The sequence below is a fragment of the Lithobates pipiens genome, unplaced genomic scaffold, assembly GCF_037356315.1.
Source record: "Lithobates pipiens isolate NorthernLeopardFrog02 unplaced genomic scaffold, aLitPip1_a1.2 Scaffold_25, whole genome shotgun sequence".
NCBI lineage: Eukaryota > Metazoa > Chordata > Amphibia > Anura > Ranidae > Lithobates > Lithobates pipiens.
The window spans coordinates 47077169-47098722 of NW_027507787.1; the positions used below are offsets into that span (position 1 = coordinate 47077169).

The 21554-nt window shown below is 41.2% G+C and overlaps 1 protein-coding gene across 4 annotated transcripts in view; it reads right to left on the reverse strand.

Moving 5' to 3' along the window:
• Positions 1 to 2979: 2979 nt before the first annotated feature.
• The window catches only part of ANAPC16 (anaphase promoting complex subunit 16), a 40974-nt gene continuing 22399 nt past the window's right edge, over positions 2980 to 21554 (reverse strand). For 3 of the 4 annotated variants that reach the window (XM_077454417.1, XM_077454419.1, XM_077454418.1), the window contains exons 3-4: positions 12251 to 12325; positions 2980 to 3624 (exon numbers count right to left, since the gene is read on the reverse strand). In XM_077454417.1, coding sequence (XP_077310543.1) covers positions 3488 to 3624; positions 12251 to 12325 — 212 coding nt within the window. In that variant the 3' untranslated portion in view covers positions 2980 to 3487. The remainder of the gene's footprint in view (positions 3625 to 12250; positions 12326 to 21554) is intronic. The other variant, XM_077454416.1, reaches the window with a different exon arrangement.

Sequence of the window (21554 nt, forward strand, 5' to 3'; positions counted from 1 at the left end):
CTTACATTTTTGTAAATATTTTATATCTTTTCATGTGACAACACTGAAGAAATGACACTTTGCTACAATGTAAAGTAGAGTGTACAGCTTGTATAACAGTGTAAATTTGCTGTCCCCTCAAAATAACTCAACACACAGTCATTTATGTCTAAACCGCTGGCACCAAAAGTGAGTATGCACCTAAATGAAAATGTCCAAATTAGGCCAAATTAGCCATTTCCCCTCCCCAGTATCATGTGACTTATCGTTACAAGGTCTTAGATGTGAATGTGGGGCAGGTGTGTTCAATTTTGGTGTCACTCTCTCATACTGGTCACTGGAAGTTCAACATAGCACTTCATGGCAAAGAACTCTCTGAGGATCTGAAAAAAATAATGGTTGCTCTACATAAAGATGGCCTAGGTTATAAGAAGATTGCCAAGACTCTGAAACTGAGCTGCAGCACATTGGCCAAGACCATACAGTGGTTTAACATCACAGGTTTCACTCAGAACAGGCCTTGCCATGGTCCAAAGAAGTTGAGTGCACGTGCTCAGTGTCATATCCAGGAGGTTGTCTTTGGGAAATATATGTAGGAGTGCTGTCACCAGCGTTGCTGCAGAGGTTGAAAGGGGGGGGGGGGGGTGTCAGCCTGTTAGTGCTCAGACCATACGATGCACACTGCATCAAATTAGTCTGCATGCTTGTCGTTCCAGAAGGAAGCCTCTTCTAAAGATGATACACAAGAAAGCCCACAAACAGTTCGCAGAAGACAAGCAGACCAAGAAGTACTGGAACCATGTTCTGTGGTCTGATGAGACCAAGATAAAACTTATTTGGTTCAGATGGCGTCAAGCGTGTGGCGGCAACCATGTGAGGAGTACAAAGACAAGTGTGTCTTGCCTACAATCAAGCATGGTGGTGGGAGCATCATGATCTGGGGCTGCATGAGTGCTGCCAGCACTGGGGAGACACAGTTCACTGAGGGAACCATGAATGTCAACATGTACTGTGACATACTGAAGCAGAGCATGATCCCCCTTCCTCCAGAGACTGGGCCACAGGGCAGTATTCCAACATGACAACAACCCCAAACACACCTCCAAGATGACCACTGCCTTGCTAAAGAAGCGGAGGGTAAAGGTGATGGACTGGCCAAGCATGTCTCCAGACCTAAACCCTATTGAGCATCCGTGGGGCATCCTCAAATGGGAGGTGGAGGATCGCAAGGTCTCCAACATCCACCAGCTCCGCAATGTCGTTATGGAGGAGTGGAGGAGGACTCCAGTGGCAACCTGTGAAGCTATGGTGAACTGCATGCCCAAGAGGGTTAAGGCTGGAAAATAATGGTGGCCACACAAAATATTGACACTTTGGGCCCAATTTGGACATTTTCACTTAGGGGTGTACTCACTTTTGTTGCCAGCAATTTAGACATTAATGGCTGTGTGTTGAGTTATTTTGAGGATACAGCAAATTTACAATGTTATACAAGCTGTACACTCACTACTTTACATTGTAGCAAAGTGTTATTTCTTCGGTGTTGTCAATTGAAAATATATAATAATATATTTACAGAAATGTGGGGGGGGGGTACTCACATTTGTGAGATACTGTATGTGCAGCAGCACATATGTAATTATTAGAAGTTATGGCGAGGACGGCCAGGTGGCGCAGCATGACATCCTCCCAGAACGACTGCTCTTGCACGCCCCTGGTGGCGATCAGTGGTGCGGTTTGTCAGACACCGCTACACAGATCTCGGTATAGAGCCTATGATGGAGGCTCTTTACCACGTGATCAGCCACGTCCAATCACGGCTGACCACAATGTAAAAAGGAAGAGCCGTTGATCGGCTTTTCCTCACTCGCGTCTGACAGACTGTGCTGGTTGTTTATCAGCACAGCCCCCCCCTCAGGTGCTCACCCAGAACCACCAGGTATGCCACCCTAGACCACCAGGGAAATGCCTATCAGTGCCCATCCCAAATGCCTGCCAGTGCAATCAGTAATGCCTATTAGTGCCACCCATAAGTACCCATCAGCGCTGCATATCAGTGCCCCCTCATCAGTGCCCATCAGTTAAGGAGAAAACAATTATTTACAACATTTTATAACCGAAACAAGGAGAAAACATACCTTATTTACAAAATGTTATAACCGAAACAAGGAGAAAACATACCTTATTTACAAAATTTTATAACAGAAAATTTTAGGCCTTTTTTTTTTATTTGTTTAGCAAAAAATAAAAACCTCAGGAGGTGATAAAATACAAAATACAACCAAAAGAAAGCTCTGTTTGGATATAGCGTAGCCTGACTGCGCAATTGTCATTTAAACATCGTCAGCACTGAAAGCTTGGGCTGGAAGGGGGTGTAAGTGCACTACTGTATTGAGGTGGTTAAAGCACAACTTTAGGCAAAACTTGTTTTTCTTTACATGTTGGATAGAATGGACAGGGATCAATATACCGGTCAGCTTTTATTGCGGTCTGCGCTCCCGTTAGAGAGATGCACCCTCTCTATTTGTCATGTTTCATTGTTATTCTAACCAAAAGTGAAAGTAAAAAAAAAAAAAAAAAAAATTTTGGGTTGTCCCCAGAACAGCAATAGAGGAGAAATCTTCCAATGGAGATACTTGTTCTGGTAACTACTAAGGCTTCCCTAACTTTGGAGAGATTTTTTCTGACTTTCTGTTTTGGCTAGGTGTGCAGAATACCAGCTCTGAACGCACAATGCATCGAACCTTGAAGCACCTTGTTGAATCTATGCCACGAATAATTAAGGCAGTTCTGAAGGCAAACGTGGGTCCAACCCGGTACCAGAAAGGTGTACCTCATAAAGTGGTGTGTATATATATATATATATATATATATATATATATATATATATATATATATATATATATATATATATATAAGTTACTGTGTGAAGGTAGTCTTTAGAAGGGATTCTCCTGAGCAAATACTTAAAATGAGTGTCTATAGAAAAACACATTCCAGTTCTCATAGCATTAAACTTTATTTGATAAAAACAAAATGCAACAAAACAGAAAAGGACAAAATCTAAACAAGGCTAAACAATATATAAAAAGTTAAAGTACCCACATGGCACTATGCCACTGTAAAGAACTTTGCCAAATTAGATGGCACCCAAATCTGAAGTCTGATAAAATCTCCATCATGGATGTCAAATATGGAATTATAGAAGACATATATTCTGTCCTGGATGTTCTTAGTGAAGACAAACAAGTGAGAGTTGTGTATGTGCTCATTCTCTTACAGAACCTAATAGTTAGTTCTACAACGGCATTAGATGGGACTGGCCAAATACAACCCAACAGTTTTAAAGATTTCAAAAGGATTGTAAAGACACTTTGCTTACAGGAAAAATGCCGTCATCTGCATCCTTTGTCAAAGCAGCACAGAATAAACGTTTTCTTACAACCCTTTCCAAAAGAAGTCTTAATTGTCACCCTTTGGTGTTTCAGTAGTTCCATCATATGGTCAGTCACTTTCCTCCTGAAGATGGGGTGAAGCCCAGGAGCTGCTCTATAGGTGTGTATCTCCATTCATCTGCCTCCAGTTCTTCTACTAACCCAGCCAGCTTCTCCATTCGACTCACTTGCTGATCTGAAAAGATTAGACCTAAACAAATGTTACTGCAATTAGAACAGGATTTACCCTGTCTTTCAAGGTCCCTCTATGATCATAGCTCCTTTCTGCAGTGGTTCATAATGAACCATGGCTTTCAGATTTCCCATAACTTATTCATGTGTGGCCACTCCAGCTCAACGGAAATCAATCTAAAAATCGACTTGTCAGAAAAAAAATTGGGATCAGCGGGTGCTGATCAGTTTTTTCTGACAGTAGAAAGTCCCCGCTGTCAGAATATGTCTCAGTAGGGAGGATTATAATATCATCTTGCACTCTAGGGATGGAGGGGGGGAAAAAACCCCAAGAAAACGATCCATCTATGTTCTTCACAATTTCTATGAATAAAGGTCCAATTTAGTCTAAGAAATCTAAACATCCCACAAAATGTGTAGGTGGAAACTGGTACACAATACCCAATACTTGTCACTCTAGTATCTGCATTATATACACAGCTTGTTCTGGTATTTGCCTTATTAGATGTTCTCTAATTCTAATAACTATACTTAGTGGATGAATGTATAATAGACAAATCTAGAAAAATACTGATCATGCATTTCAGGTGCTTGAAAAAAGGTGATGCTAATTCTTTTCCTTTGATATCCTTTGCAATCTTCATAAGAATACCCTTAGTGCACAACAAATTGTGCCTTATCCTGTAGGGTGGCATTCTAAAGTCTCAAAAGACTTATGAATCATGAACGACTAGTAGAGTGAAGTACATACAGTAAAGCATACATAATGGAATGGTCTGTACAAAAATGAAATGGTTTGAAGTGTACAATATGCAGTACAGTAGGACATACCGAGTGTGGATGTTCAGAAAATGTAATGTGCAGTGCCTCTAATATCACACATGTGCACCCAGCGCTCTACCCAGGGAATCATTGTAATGGCAAAAAAAGGATTCCCCTGGCTAGAGAATCGAGTGCACAGGCACTATCAATCTCTCACATTCGCACCTAGCACTCTCAAAGTTGCCTGTAGACTTCTGGGATATGGAATGTTCACATTCCAAGCCTCTACAGGCAGTGGGAGAGTACCAGTGGTATAATTCTCACTTCAAAGTAGAGAGAGGGAAGCTTAGAAAAGGTATTGAGTAAAAGGAATTGAACATTCTCAAAAGAAAGGTGTGTAAAATAAAATTAGAGAATTGAAGGTGAAAGTCTGCTTTATGTATCGTTTGTACCACTCCCATCTAATCAAGGAGAGGAAGGGTCTGTGTGGGCATATGTGTGCCAACATTAAGACCTTCTCTCCCTGGTCTGCAAGAGGTAATTATATGATAGTTTGCATATGGATTGCAAATGAAAAAATATATACAGTTTCTCACAAAAGTGAGTACACTCCTCACATTTTTGTAAATATTTTATTATCTCTTTTCATGTGACAACACTGAAGAAATGACACTTTGCTACAATGTAAAGTTGTAAAGTAGTGAAAGTGCACAGCTTGTATAACAGTGTAAATCATGTAATAATGTCTAAACCGCTGGCAGCAAATGTGAGTACACCCCCAAGTGCAAATGTCCAAATTAGGCCCAATTAGCCATTTTCTCTCCCCGGTTTCATGTAACTCATTAGTGTTACAAGGTCTCAGGTGTGAATGGGGAGCAGGTGTGTTAAATTTGGTGTTATCACTCTCAATCTCTCACTGGAAGTTCAACATGACACCTCATGGCAAAGAGCTCTGAGGATCTGAAAAAAAAAAGTGGTTGCTCCACATAAAGATGGCCTAGGCTATAATAAGTTTGCCAAGACCCTGAAACTGAGCTGCAGCATGGTGGCCAAGACCAAACAGCGGTTTAACAGGACAGATTCCACTCAGAACAGGCCTCGCCATGGTCGACCAAAGAGGTTGAGTGCACATGCTCAGTGCCATATCCAGGAGGTTATCTTTGGGAAATAGACGTACGAGTGCTACTAGTGTTATTGCAGACGTTGAAAGGGTGGGGGGTTCAGCCTGTCAGTGCTAAGACCATACGCCACACACTGCTGACACCTCATGGAAAAGAACTCTGAGGATCTTAAAAAAAAAAAAAAAGTTGCTCTACATAAAGATGGCTGATCTTGGCACCCCAGATGTGTTGGAACTACATTTCCCATGATGCTCAATTACACTACAGAGTGCATAAGCATCATGGGAATTGAATTTTCATAACATCTGGGGTGCCAAGATTTTCGCCATCACTCGCCTAGGCTATAAGAAGATTACCAAGATTGTGAAACTGAGCTGCAGCATGGTGGCCAAGACCATACAGCGGTTTAACAGGACAGATTCCACTCAGAACAGGCTTCGCCATGGTCGACCAGTTTAGTGCACATGCTCAGCGTCATATCCAGAGGTTGTGTTTGGGAAATAGATGTATGAGTGCTGCCAGCATTGCTGCAGAGGTTGAAGGGGTGGGGGGTCAGCATGTCAGTGCTTAGAACATACGCCACACCCGGCATCAAATTGGTCAGCATAGCTGCCGTCCCAGAAGGAAGCCCCTTCTAAAGATGATGCACAAGAAAGCCTGCAAACAGTTTGCTGAAGACAAGCAGACTAAGGACATGGATTACTGGAACCATGTCCTGTGGTCTGATGAGACCAAGATAAACGTATTTGGTTCAGATGGTGTGTGGCAGAAACCAGGCAAAGAGTGCAAAAGACAAGTGTGTCTTGCCTACAATCAAGCATGGTAGTGGGATTGTCATGGTCTGAGGCTGAGTGCTGCTGGCACTGGGGAGCTACAGTTCATTGAGGGAACCATGAATGCCAACATGTGCTGTGACATACTGAAGCAGAGCATGACCCCCTTCCTTCGACCACACAAAATAGACACTTTGGGTCCAATTGGACATTTTCACTTAGGGGTGTACTCACTTTTGTTGCCAGAGGTTCAGACAATAATGGCTGTGTGTCAAGTTATTTTGAGAGGACAGCAAATTTACACTGTTATACAAGCTGTACACTCACTACTTTACATTGTAGCAAAGTGTCATTTCTTCAGTTTTCTCACATAAAAAGATAAAATATTTAGAAAGATGTGAGGGGTGTACTCATTTTTGTGAGATAGTGTGTGTGAGAGAGATTATATATATATATATTTGAACCTTGGACACCAAAAAAACAGAAGGAAACAGTGTAAAGTTTGACAAAAGCTGGCATAAAAGGAAAGGAGCGCTAGCTAGAACCTTTTCTGATGTGTAAATGTCTGGTCGTTACATAAGATTTCAGCAGTGGACAAGGAAGTCAGAAACATCATTTGAAGGTCCTTTTGTGTTATTATTGCTTATGTACTACATTCAGGAGCAAAGAAAGGCATAAAATAATCACAATGCTTTGATTTACAATGAAGGTAACAGGGCCAATAAAATGTATATGAGATTTTCTGTTATATGCCCACTCATTATACAGAATGGAGCTTTTCTCCATAAGCCTCTGCACATACAGCGAAGAAAACCACAACACACAATAAGCCTGTCTAACATTTTTATCTAGCATTTCATTTAACAAGTAATTATTACAAGTGTGGGGGTAACGGATACTGCCTTTTTGAATATGTTCACCAATGTAAAAGTGCAGAGGTAAGCTTTTATGTATCTTTTATTTGCAAATCTTTGTTATAAAAGAATAAAAAGTCTTTATTCAGCACAGATTACATCGAAACATGCGAAAAATAAACCATTTCAGAAAAAAGATCAATCTTTCTATAAACCTATAAAAACTGTTCCTGGTGTAGCTAGAGCCATGTTTGTCAGTGTGGGGGCCACCAATGCGGACCCTGACGTCACTGAGGGGGTGTATACAATATCCAGAAGGCTACAGAACACTGTAAAATGTATTATAAGAAATAGTCAAAAAAACTGCAATTGTTAGGGACTGAAGGAACAACAAGACAGTAAGACCCCTTTCACAAGCAGATCTCTCCACTGATCCCCACTGAGCAGGCAGGTGACAGGTTAGTGTCCGCTCTGATATGCAGAGTGGACACGGACACAGCCCACTGTTCTCTATGGGGCGGTCGGATGGAAGTGGCCTGCCTGTCCGTTTCCATCTGACTGTCATTCAATCCGATCTACCAAATAGATGGGGAACGTGTCCCCATTCGCACAACGAGTTTCGGAAAATCTCCAAAGATGAACGGCGCCTGCGCCGTGAGTCGAGGTGCAAGCCCCACCATCCAAGTGGACATAGGGCTGCACTTATTAGAGGGCCCCTCGCGGGCTCGCTTCGCTCACCACTCTTCGGGCACAGCTTCGCTTGGCTCTTTTTATTCTAACTCTATGTCCACTTGGTGGGGCTTGAACCTGGACTCACGCGCAGGCGCTGTTCATCTTCGGATATTTTCGGAATCTGCTTGTCCTGTGTACTGCACATGCGCAGTACACAGTGGACACTATTTGACATGACACTGGCAGGTGTCAGCAGACACACATCCATTGCCCTATAGAGAAGAATGGAGGTTCTGATCGGGTCCGCTTGAAAAAAAAACTGACCTGATGGAATGTCCGGATGAAAGGGGCCTAAGGAAACTGGGAAAATGTTACAAAGGGTTCCTAGAGACCACTACCATTACAACCCCACTTACAAATGAATGCTTACACTCTCACTGCTGCCTGTTGGGGCCTAAAATTTCTGTGTAGCTACCTCTCAGCACATCACAGCCAAACAAATCTGAAGAAGGGAAACATTGTGAAAGGGATCTTCCTTGCAGTAAATCAGCAGGAGCTGAACAGTCCGTCAGCATGACAGAGCAAAGGGATGAAGCACTATAAAAGCGGTATTGTTAACTGGTGTAGTTGGGGATTTCATCATCTTGGTATTTAAAAAAAATTTTTTAATCACAAATCAAATGTTATACCGCTTCTTCTAAATAAAGAGTTAAAAAAAAAAAATCTAAAATCAACATTTTTAAATTCGTTTTTTTATTTTTTTTTATTTAGAGGGACAGTGCACCCAGAAGACCTCTCATCACCACTGCACCAACATACAGAACTCTGTATCATTGCGACGCATAAGACCTCACTTACAAGTATAAAATATGGGGCTGCACTTACCCTATATGTGATAAAACTGATTCAGTTCTAAATGCTGATGAGTTCTCTAAAAGTGCTAAAAATCAGCAATTGAATCAGTTTTATCACATTTAGGATAAGCACGGCACCATTTTTTTCTGCTTTTAACTTTCAGTGTGTGTGTGTGTGTGTGTGTGTGTGTGTGTGTGTGTGTGTGTGTGTGTGTGTGTGTGTGTGTGTGTGTGTGTGTGTGTGTGTGTGTGTGTGTGTGTGTGTGTGTGTGTGTGTGTATTTGAAGGCAGCTGCTACCTGCAGAATTTACTTTGGCTTTTTGCTAACCTTGTACAGTATACTGATTGTATTTTGACAGTTTGCATGTGTGTTTATAAGGTTCTCAATTACACTTCACATTCACACGTGAGCAGAGCATGTTCCAGATGATTTTGAAGTGGCGTATTACAGGTGTTTTTGCACATGTATCAGCTTCAGGAGCTTGTTTCCTGGGCTGGGCAAAAGGAGGAGATCAGTTCTACAGGAGAGGAATTCTTCAGGCGTGAAAAACACAAGCAAAAAAGCCTGTAACACGCATAAACAGATGTCCCTATTGAAGACTATGGGACTTAAAAAAAGAATATGCTAAAAAAAAAAAAAAAAGACTGAGCAAAAAAGTGTTAACAGCAACAATTAGAAAGAATGGGAATGTGTAGTCAGGCATAGGGAAACTAGAAGATAAAACCCTTAAGGTCACTTTCACAATGAAGACTGCCCCACGCTCGTGGTAAAGTGCAGCTCGATTTAGTGGTACTTTACCAGCGCTGTACGGGCAGTAGCAGGGTGCTTTTAACCCCAAAGAAGGGGTTAAAAGTGCCCAAAAAGCACTGCTGCTGAAGCACTTTGCAGGCGATTCAGCAGCACTGCCTATTTATGTCAATGGGCAAGGCGTTTTGGGAGTGGTGTATATACCACTCCCACACCACCTCAAAGATGCTGCTTGCAGTATTTTTTTTCCCGTCCTGCAAGCGCACCACTCCAGTGTGAAAGCACTCGGGCTTTCACACTGGGTTGGCTTTCTGAGGCGCTTTACAGGTGCTATTTTTAGGGCTAAAACGCCTGAAAAGCGCCTCATTGTGAAAGGGGGCTTAGACACAGACTCCCACTTCTGTACTCGATGCCACTGCACCAACGCGCACCTATTGGAGACTACTGCACCCATGTGCACTTGCATTCAATTGCCATCACTACCCGATGTGGACTGAATTTATGTTCAATTCAACAACAGACATACTAGTCCCACTTTAAAGTAAAATAAACATTAAAAGATTATAGTTTCTTATGTCTTAAGGACAAGCTTCAAGCCTATTTTTGTGTTTTTTTTTCCTTTATTTAAAATATTTGGGAAACACGCCAAACTAGTTTCTAAAAACACAAAACAAGCCAATTACACTCATCTCTTTTATAGGGAACAAAATACCTCTGGTTAACACATGGGCAAAGTTTTTTTTTTTTAAATTTATCTACAAGATCTGGTGGGGGGTAATGCAAGGAAAGTGCACTCAGACTACAGGAACAAAATACAGTAAAACGGGAGCAGAAATATAGGGCACCAAGTTTTGTTTTTAATTTATGGTGCAAATAGAAAATCTAGCGACTAAAAGGAAAAAGGTTACATTTAAAACAAAGCAAATTGTGACAAGATTTGTGGCTTGTGTTCTTCAGATCTTTTTGCCTCAGGTATTAAAGAAGAAAGCTTTACAAGCCTCTGCTAAAAGACAAGATCTAGGCTCTGCCCATTTAATTAAACCTCTCAGGGGTGGGAGTGTGAAATTATGCCGCCCTTAAGGAAAAAAAAAAAGAAATCAGAGCAGCAGGGATGCAGTCATTTCCTGAGCGGCCTTTTACATTAAAAGAAAAATGAAGAGATAAAGTGCACTATAGACATGAATAAAGTCTGGTACACACAATGAGTTAATCGGATGAATTATCGTCTTTTTTTTGCATGCTAGTCTCCATATCGAAAATGAAGAGGTTACTAAAGTTACGAAAATTCTCGTACAATTTGGAATTCGCAAGTGATTTAATGTATTTTGGGATGATAACTGTGCTGATTAAATGAAAGTTATACATCTGGTATCGTACAAGATGAATATTTGTGTTTGTCCCTTCGGATAATTTCGGACGAAAGCTGTGTAATAATGATCAGATTATCATACGATCACTTTGAAAGCTGTATTTTTTCATGTGATTTTTTGATCGTGTGTACGGGCCTTCAGCATAAGCCAATCTGATCCTGGAGTGCAAGGAAGAATACAGCAGTTACCAACTGTCAGTAAATTCAGGGATGGTTTATAAAATCCGTGATTTTTACATCTGTCTGTGAATGTCTGTTGCATTTTTCTTGAGCTTTTCTTGCGCTAAAGGTGCCAATAAATTCATGATATTAATTGAAAAGTCAAATATAAAAAAATTATATATAAAAATACATATATTTTTTAAAAACTGTCACTTTCGGCCAAGTGTATCCTGCATTTTTGGCACCAAAATTTCCATTCGGCGCACCTCTAGCGCTTATGATAATTTGATTACATAGCTTTTGAGAGCCGATCACCACATTTCATCTGATATTATCGGATGGGACAAGCATGAAAAGGCTTCTTGTGTGATGCCAGATTGTACGATTTTTGTTTATTCAGTACAGTTGTCATTCGAAAATACAATACAAATACACTACAACACATTACATCACTTCCAATTTTTTTTCTGTCGTATGAGAGTTTATCACTTTAGTAAACTCTTCCTTTTCTAAATAACATTAGCATGTAAAAAAACAAAACCAAAAAACGGACGATCATACACTCTAATACACTCATCATTTGTACCAGGCATTACTTATAAAGCTGGGTACACATTATACGTTTTTTGTTTGTTCAACCTAGCAGGCTGATGAAAAAAAGAAAAAAAAAAAAAAAAAAAAAAAAAGAAGAAGAAGAAGAGCAGCAGCTTGAGAGGAGCTGGCTGTACAGACTATCCGATGTTAGTACAGCGATCTTCCCGTTGAGCTGAACACACAGGTCAGCATTCGCAGCCACTCGCTGGGAGCACTGACTGGATGCCAACTGGCAGATTTTTTTGGTCATGCCCCCTCCACAGGTTGCTGTACACATGAGCTGATTTGTGCTTGGTTTCTGTGGAACCTGCCAATACTCGGCCCATGTATACAAGGCTTTAGCCTCTTGGTGGACACCTTCCCCCCCTTAGTTGAATAAACATATATGCCTTAGGTCATTGGTTGATATACCAATTGTGTTTTTTTTTTTGTATGTATTTAGCTGTCTATTGTCTTTTTCTTTTTTAAGCCTGGGTATGCCCAATAGGGTTTGTTTTGTATAACTATTAAAAAAAAATAATAATAAAAAAAAAAAAAAGGCCGGGGGGGGCGGGGGGTATGGGGTGTTGTTGGGGTTGGGTGCCTTTAATACTGTTTTATCGAGGCCTAATATGGCGTGTCCATGCATTAATCCTGCTTTAAAGCCTGGCACATTGATTTTGTTACCCTGTCCATCAATGAAACCTATTTAAAGGCATGCTCTATAGCAGAAAGCGGTTTCTAGTTATCTACTTACCATGCTTCACCTGCTTTAAAGTTGATGCAACTTGATAGCTGAATACTGACTCGCATAGGAATCTTTCCGAGCCATCTGCGAAGAAAAACGGTGCACAGCCATAAAAATTAGGAGCAATAATATCCCTTCCCAACAAGATGTTCCAGTGTGTTTTAGTTCAGAAAACTGTTTTCTGTACAGAAGGTCCAGCTTCTTCTGCTAGGCATGCAATTTAGTGACAGCAGTTTGCAGTCATCCATAGTACACAAATCCACATTTGTACAGGCATAAAACATTAACATAAGTGCAAGTAAAAAGATGAATGCAAGCAAAATGTCCCAGTGGGCGCAAAGAACATGCCAACAGCCTACACAGGAAAAACCTAAACTACAAGAGACGTTTTACGATGCCACTTACAAAAATATGGGTAGAGGTGGGACTACACAGAGATTAAACAAGTTGCCTGGTTTAGGATGTGACCAGATTCAAGAGGTGGAAATATAAACTTCTCCACCAAAAAAACTTCACTATAAAATACAAGGTTCTACAAGAAAACTTTTTTGTTTGAAGCTGAGAAAACTTGTGGCTTTCTGGAAACCAATGTTGGAAGCTCAAACCTGCCAGATGTGCAAAAGATCTTCTTGGGAATGATATGTTCCAAAGTCCAAGCATACCAGCCCCCCTCCCCGGGAACAATACCATCTCAGCACACCGGGCACATAGGATAATATATCCAGGAAGCAAGAAGGATGTAATATGAACACTTCAGCAAGGGGGATATAAAATAATGGTGCTCAGGAGGGGAAACAGGGAGGCGTGTTTATTAGCAATTTACCTTTCCTGTTGAGGACAGTTAAAGGTTTATTCTAAATTCAGATACAATTATTTTTGTACTGGAACTAAACCTTTTAAAAAATTGCCACAATATACAAAATGTATTTAGGCAAATGTTTATGCACAATGGGTATGGAAAGTAAACCTGCGTATCCGCACACCATAATACCCCTCCACCAAACTTTACACTTGGCACAATACTAGGCAAGTATCGTTCTCCTGGCAATTGCCAAACCCAGACATGGCCATCGGATTACCAGAGAGGCGCGATACGTCACTCCAGAAAACAAGTCTCCACTGCTCTAGAGTCCAGCAGTGGCCTGCTTTACACCACTGCATCCGACATTTTGCATTGTACTTGGTGATGTAAGGCTTGGATGTAGCTGCTCAGCCATGGAAACCCCTTCCATAAAGCTCTCTGTGTACCGTTGTGGCAATCTGAAGGTCACACAGTTTGGAGGTTTGTAGCTATTGACTCTGCAAACATTTGCCAATTTCTGCGCATTGTGTGCTTCAGCATGCGCTGACCCCCCCTATCATTTTACATAGCCTACCACTTCATGGCTGAGCTGCTGTTCCCAGTTGCTTCCACTTTGTTACAATACCACTAACATTTGACCATGGAATATTTAGTAGCAAGGAAATTTCACAGATGGACTGAGTCTGATACCTAGCCCCACCTCAGGATCAATACCCTGATCAGGATCATCATCTTAGGCCCATAGTACCATCAACAGCATCCACAAACAATGTGCTACTTCAAATACTCAGCTGAAGTTCTGCACAGACTAAGGAACTTCAACACCACATTGCCATCTTCCATACAAAAAATACTTCAAAAGAGAACAACTATTAAAAACCGGACGACAACCAGCTCCCAACCACAGGAAGACATCTACTCGACCACTACAATTAGATTGCGCCTTGATTAACGCCAGGTCTGCAGTCAAACATAGACTGGAAGTACACGACTTCATCATCGAGAACAATGTAGACTGCCTCTTCATCACCGAAAGCTGGTTAACCTCTGACTGCAACACCATCCTCACCGAATTGGTGCCGGAAAACTACAGGATCATAACCGAACACCGGATAGGGAAAAAAGGAGGAGGCCTAGCAGTGATCTTTAAAGGTCACCTTGATCTCACTAAACCATCAGCTCAGAACCCAGTGTCTTTTATGGAAACCCTGACGCTACATTTTCAACCAACACCCCATGACACCACTCATATTCTACTGTGCTACAGACCACTGGGACCAAAGTCCAATCTTCTTTCACCCCTCACGGAATCCTTTGCAATGCACACCCTAAAATTCAAAAATTTCCTGGCACTCGGAGATTTCAACCTTTGGGCAAACGAGCCTAAAGACCCCATCGCGACTGCCTGCATCAATCAACTAGAAGAACTGGGTCTACAGCAACTGATAAAGACTCCCACGCATGGGTCAGGACACACCCTGGACCTCATTTTCAAACAGAACATCGACGTCAACATACTCGACAACATAACTCTGCCATGGACGGATCACCACGCTATCAAATTCAAAATCGCTACCAACATCACCAACGCAAAACGGAAACCTGTAACAACGCACTGGACCAGATCGCATAAAAAACTGTACTCCGAAGCCTTCAAAACCACTCTGTCCAAAAAAATATCTACAATAACCTTAAACCACTCTACGGAGGAAACATTCAACTCCCTGAACAAGGCATTACTGCAATCAGCAGACTCGGTAGCACCAAAACGCAGGGCTCTCATCAGGAAGAAAAATGCTGGATGGTTTAATAGCTCCCTCTCCGTACTAAAGCAAGAACGCAGAAGAGCGGAAAGAACATGGAGAAGAAATCCCACCGAGGAAAACCTATTTAACTACAAAGGTCTGACAGAGAATTATCGGAAAGCAATCTTCAAAGCCAAAAAGGACCACTTCTCATATACAATCTCAACGGCCGCAAACCAACCACGGGAACTGTTTAAACTGGTTAATCAATCAATGAATCCGGTGTGCCTAGAACCCCCAGAAAGCGAATCCCAGGATTACTGTGACAAACTGTCGGATTTTTTCATCGATAAAGTCAAAACCATCAGGGAAACAATTTGTCAGAAGAAAACATCCAACCTCAGCCAGCAAATACATAAAGAGGATGTCCGCACCAACATACCGCAACCGCCAAAATTTTCACTATCCCCAATTACCGTAGACACTGCAAAAAACATCATTAATAAACTGCGTGACAGTACCTCACCTATTGACATCATCCCCACAAAACTACTGAAAGAATGCTCCGACATCGTGGCTCCAACCATAACCCACCTCATAAACCGATCATTCCACGAAGGGATTGTTCCCAGCATCCTCAAACAAGGCATTGTCAAACCTCTACTCAAGAAACCAAACCTGGACCCTCAGGATCCAAACAACCGTAGGCCGATTACAAGCCTCAACACCATTTCTAAGATCATGGAGAAAGCTGTAGTACATCAGCTACAACTTCACCTGGATACTCACAAACTCCTGGACCCGCTGCAATCAGGCTTCCGCCCGGGTCATGGAACAGAAACAGCTCTCCTCAAGATTTGGGATGACGCCCTCGAAGCAGCAGATGACGGAGAGCTGTGTCTCCTCGTACTGCTAGACCTAAGTGCAGCGTTTGATACAGTAGATCACAATACTCTACTCGTCCGCCTCACAGAAGTAGCCGGAGTCCAAGACATAGATCTCCATTGGTTCGCGTCCTTCCTAGGAAATCGGTCACAGACAGTGAAACTAGGAAAATTCCTCTCCGAAACTCGGGCAGTCACCTGCGGAGTCCCTCAAGGCTCTCCATTGTCACCCGTTCTCTTCAACATTTACATTCGCCCACTCCTTCAAATCATCAGATCTCTGCTTCCACTCTTACGCTGACGACACGCAACTTTATTTCCGGATCAATGGAAAAAAAGATCACCAACAACAACTTGAAAACTGCCTCAAATCAATAGAGGACTGGATGACCACCAACTCCCTCCAGCTGAACCAATCAAAGACAGAGCTTCTTATCTTACACCCAAATCATAAGCCCGCAACCAAAACCTCCTGGTCTCCACCAACCGTCTTTGGGCAGACTATCTCCCCAAAGACCAAAGCGAAGAGTCTCGGGGTTATTTTAGACGCACAAATGTCAATGGATGCGCAAATAGGATCTGTAGTCAGTCGATCTCACCATCTACTGCGCATGCTTCGCAGACTCATCCCTTTTATCCCAAAGAATGACAAAGCAGTGGTAGTTGGAACAATCATTAATTCAGGACTGGACTACGCAAACTCGCTTTACATAGGATTACCACAATATCAACTTGCGCGATTACAACTGATCCAAAACACGGCGGCAAGGCTGATAACAGGAAAAAAACCCTGGGAATCCATTTCTCCTTCACTGAGGAGCTTACATTGGCTAACCGTAAAAAATCGGATCACGTTCAAGACCCTTTGCCTCACCCACAAATGCGTGCATAGAGAAGCTCCGCAATACCTAATGGAGAAAATAAATCATTACACACCAAACCGCAGTCTTCGATCAGCCAACAAAAACCTCCTCCTCGTGCCCAAAGCCCGGTATAAATCCAAGGGTGATCGGAGATTCGCTGTCCAAGGGCCTCTGCTATGGAATGCTCTACCAATCAACATCCGCCTGGAAGAAAATCACCTGGCTTTTAGGAAAAAACTCAAGACCTTCCTCTTTTAGCAGATGATCAAAGCTCGCCACAGCGCCTAGAGGCGATTCAGTTCGCATTGTGCGCTATATAAGTATTTCATTCATTCATGGACTATTGCACAGGTGGCAGCCTATCACACTTTACATTCACAAATTCATATAAAATAATTTTATATATATTATATATATTTTTTTTTTTTATTGTACATTCACATCAGTCCCTGCCCTCAAGGAGCATACAATCCTGGGCCCCTAACTCACATTCATATATACAGTACACATACAGTGGATATAACAAGTATACACACCCCTGTTAAAATGTCAGGTTGCTGTGATGTGTATAAAAAATAAAAAAAATAAAGGAGAAAAAGATAAGTCATTTCTTTCCACCTTTTTTCCCCCGCATGTCAGTCAGACTTCGGGGGGGGGGGGGGGGTTTCAGAGACATCTGTGCGGGATCATGTACACTACTTTCATATGTCAAATCGCATCAATGTGACCTATAAACTGTACAACAAACAAATCTTTTAGGCGGAGGGAAGTTAAAAAAAAAAAAAAAAAAAACGAAAATAAATGTGGTTGCATAAGTGTGCACACCCTTAAAACGAATACTTTGTGGAAGCACTTTTTGATTTTATTAAAGCACTCAGTCTTTTTTTTGGGTATGAGAAAAAAAATGTGAACATATTTTATATAAATTTAATGTGTAGCACTCACTGATTAATTATCGTGGGGTGTAATCAATAACAGTACATTCAAAGCAAAAAATAAAAAAAATGATAATATACACACACCCTAAAAGAGTAAAACTACATAATTTTATTAGCTATAATAGCAAATTACAAAATAGTGATCTAAAATCCCCTAATCCCTTACAAAATAAAACAAGGGAAGTTGCAAAGATAATAAATGACTTCCACTAGTTTTATATCCTCCCCCAAAAAACATTTAAACCAAACCATCTATATAATCCATCCTATCCACAATGGAGATGGAGATATGCATTCAGTGAATTCCTCCCTCCCCAAAACACCCATTGTTAACCCTAGTTACCTAAAGCAAGGACTGAACTGTGAATTTTCCTGTAAAGAGCAATGTAATACTGTTATACAGAGTTATTTACACTGCTAAATACGGAATGATACAATTAAAGCAGTCTATAACCTGTGCACAGATAAATAACCAGAATGTCAGAGGTCAGTCACAAAGTATCAAAAGAACCGTCATAAAAAAAAAAAAAAAGATGAAAAAAAAGAAACATCCAAAGTACTGTAAACATTCAGTAAATTTTTTATGAAAAGAGGGAGATACTTTTCTCTCAATGTAACATAGGATGGATTATATAGATGGTCTGGTTTAAATGTTTTTTTGGGGGAGGATATAAAACTAGTGGAAGTCATTTATTATCTTTGCAACTTCTCTCGTTTTATTTTGTAAGGGATTAGGGGATTTTAGATAACCATTTTGTAACTTGCTATATATAGCTAATAAAATTAATGTAGTTTTACTCTTTAGTGTGTGTATATATTATCATATTTTTTTTTTTTTTTGCTTTGAATGTGTTTTTTGGGTACGAGTCTATCAGCATGGCACATCTTGACTTGGCAATATTTGCCCGCTCTTCTTTGCAAAAAAACACCAAATCTGTCAGATTGCGAGGGCATGTCCTGTGCACAGCCCTCTTCAGATTTCCCCACAGATTTTCAATTGGATTCAGGTCTGGGCTCTGGCTGGGCCATTCCAAAACTTTAATCTTCTTCTGGTGAAGCCATTCTTTTGTTGATTTGGATGTAAGCTTTGGGTCGTTGCCATGCTGAACGATGACATTCCTCTTCATTTTCAACTCTCTAGCAGAAGCCTGAAGGCTTTGCTTCACCATACCCACAGTGAAGCATGGTGGCGGCAGAATCCTGCTTTGGGGCTGTTTTTCTTAAGCTGGAACTTTTCATAATTTCCTCTACTTTGACTAAGGACATCTAATTCGCATAGGTGTAAACGGGAGCTAAAATTTTGTGCTTCCTGTGATAAGACAGGGCCATCTTAACTGTTGTCTTCCGTGTCCTTAGTATAATATACTTCTGCCCTTTCAGCTGAAAACTTGCACATGGACACGGGGTATATGAGAGTATGAATGAGACTGTAGTCTTGCAATATCTCGATACACTGCCACGGGGAGCCGATATGACAGATATGGTGTTTTAACACTTATAAATGGGAGAAGAGTGCCGTGAATTGTGGGGAGAGATGCACATGCATGGCCAACGTCACTACAAAGAGCAATACAGATTACATGCCAATGGAGCAAGTAAGGTGACATTTACATACAGTGTCAAGGAGTGCTTTTAATGATGTGCAAAAGTTATGGGAGAGGGTTTACAACCACTTTAAATATGTCAAAAAGACCCCAGATCTCATATTTACACTAAAATGCAATAATAAAAAAAAAAAAATTGTCCTTTGAAAAAAAAAAAAAAAAAAAATGTATTTTAGAGGTATGGGCGGAAGTGACATTTTGATGTCACTTCTGCCCTGCAATGGTATGGAGATGGGTGGGGGGTCACCTTCCCCTCACACACCTCCATACCACAGACATGACAGGACCTGATTGCCCCTAAGCGTGCTGGGAGGGGGCCCTCTCCCCTCACTGATAAAAGTGATCTGGCAGCAAATCCACCGCAGGGACCACTTTTATCTGAAAGCGGACCGTTCGCTGAAGAGGATACCGAGGTTATGACAGCTAACTGCTGCTATAACAACGATATCCCTTTTCAAAGTACCAACGTATAACGACAGCAGGTGGTTAACATGAGATAAAACAATAATATATTGTATACAATTGCGATACAAATCATACTGTAATTGAATGTTTTCAATCTGCAGCCGCTGTAATTTTCTGTCAATGCCGTGCAATATGGCTACCTGGAGTTGCTCTGTACACAGAATGTGTACTGACCACTCCACTGCTCTTTAATTCGGAATACAGCTACATCCCCAGTTATAAGAGTTTTTCTTCTCCTCAGCTTGTTTTTCAATTGAGTTGTACAGATAATAGGTCACATTAAAAAGGCGGGAAAAATTCTGAAATTATTTATCTTTGTCTCTTTTTTTTTTTTACATCACAGAAACCTGACATTTTAACATGATGTGTAGACTTTTTATATCCACTGAACACATACTAGGGCCAATTTAGTCAGGAGCCAATTAACCTACCAGCTTGTCATTGGAGTACCTAAAATGAAAAAAGATGCAGATGTTGCACAGAGTGTCCCTTTACCTCCTCTTCTGGGGTTCCCTGCAGAACATGCCCGCAAGCTGTGTACTATGGGGGGACCCGCGTAGGCATGCTCCTGAGCCAGATTGTGTGTATCCAGTGGCCGCAAGGAAGCCCACTGACTTCAATCACTTAAAGTTGAAGTATGGGCAAAAAACGTTTTATTTTTTATTTTTTTATATTTGCACACTAAAAATAAGTTACCTCCAATGAAGTGTGCCCCATCTCTGGCAGCTGCATCATTTGCTAAGACTTTTTTCAGCCCGCATGCCTGTGTTGGCATTGAACAGTTGCCACTGAGACTTGTAGTTCCAATAATACAGATATCTGAGGAGACCTCTTCTATTCATAGAAATCCTTGCACTTTTTTCACTGAATGCAAGGCGTGGTGTGAATAGAGGAGGTGCAGATGGAGGTTTGCGATCTCCTCTCCTCCAATCACAGAACACTTTACATTCAGTAAAAGTAATTGCCAACCTTTTCATATCCGCAGCTTTAATTAAAGCCCCCCACCTTAAGATTCCTGTAACACTGGCAACAACTGAGTAGGAAAAAAAAAAAAGAAGAGAAAAAAAGCGTGTGCAGAATTGGTTACAAAAGATTTGTATCAAATTTAAACATTTGTAGAAAATAATTTCCTTACCTGCGCAAAGGTTATTAGATTTGTTGTTATATTATTTATAGGGGCTGCCCGTTGTAAAAAGGTAATACTTTCTGTGTGTGTGTAATTTGCGATAAACCGCGCACCCTATGTACAACCAACTTGTAGAGCAAAATTCAATACAATATCGTGAACGACCACTAGATGTCTCCAGTGGATAAACATAACATTGTTTTTACCATATTAAAACGTGCAAATACATACTTTGTAGTGCAAGCAGATGAATAATTGTGACTGCCCCCAAAACAGCATTCAAATTAAAGTGCAGTATCCAAAGAAAAAAAAAAATCATATAGATTATTGTCCATAGACTTCCATCAAATGGCTTCCAGAAATGCATGAAGTTGCCTTAACCCAGCAAAAAAGTGACTATGGATATTCCTCCACCAACACCTGTCACTAGCCTACTCACCAAAACTATATGACTCCCATTACAGGCATCACATACAGCAAATTCTCTCCCAATGGTCGCTGCAGCAAAGCATTGTAAGGAACTTCCATACAACGCTTTGTTGATGATCGGACATCTGAAGGCCTGAGTCTATTGGCCTTTGGGAACTTCCTACGCCAAATCACTGCAGTGACCATTGGGAGAGAATTTGCTGTATGCGACTCCTGTAATGGGAGTCAAAGAGATACGGTGCGTTGGACCTAGGGGTCCATCACGATATTGTACTGAATTTTGCACTATAAGTTGGTTCTACACAGGGTGCGCGATTTATCACAAATTACACAAACAATTAAAACCTGTAAATGTTCGTTTACACTTGGTGCAGACCTTGCTGCTCTTCTGAAATCAATGCACTGCAGTTGACGAGCGCCTGGGATGCGTTATGTCGTCTCCTCACAGTCTGCTTAA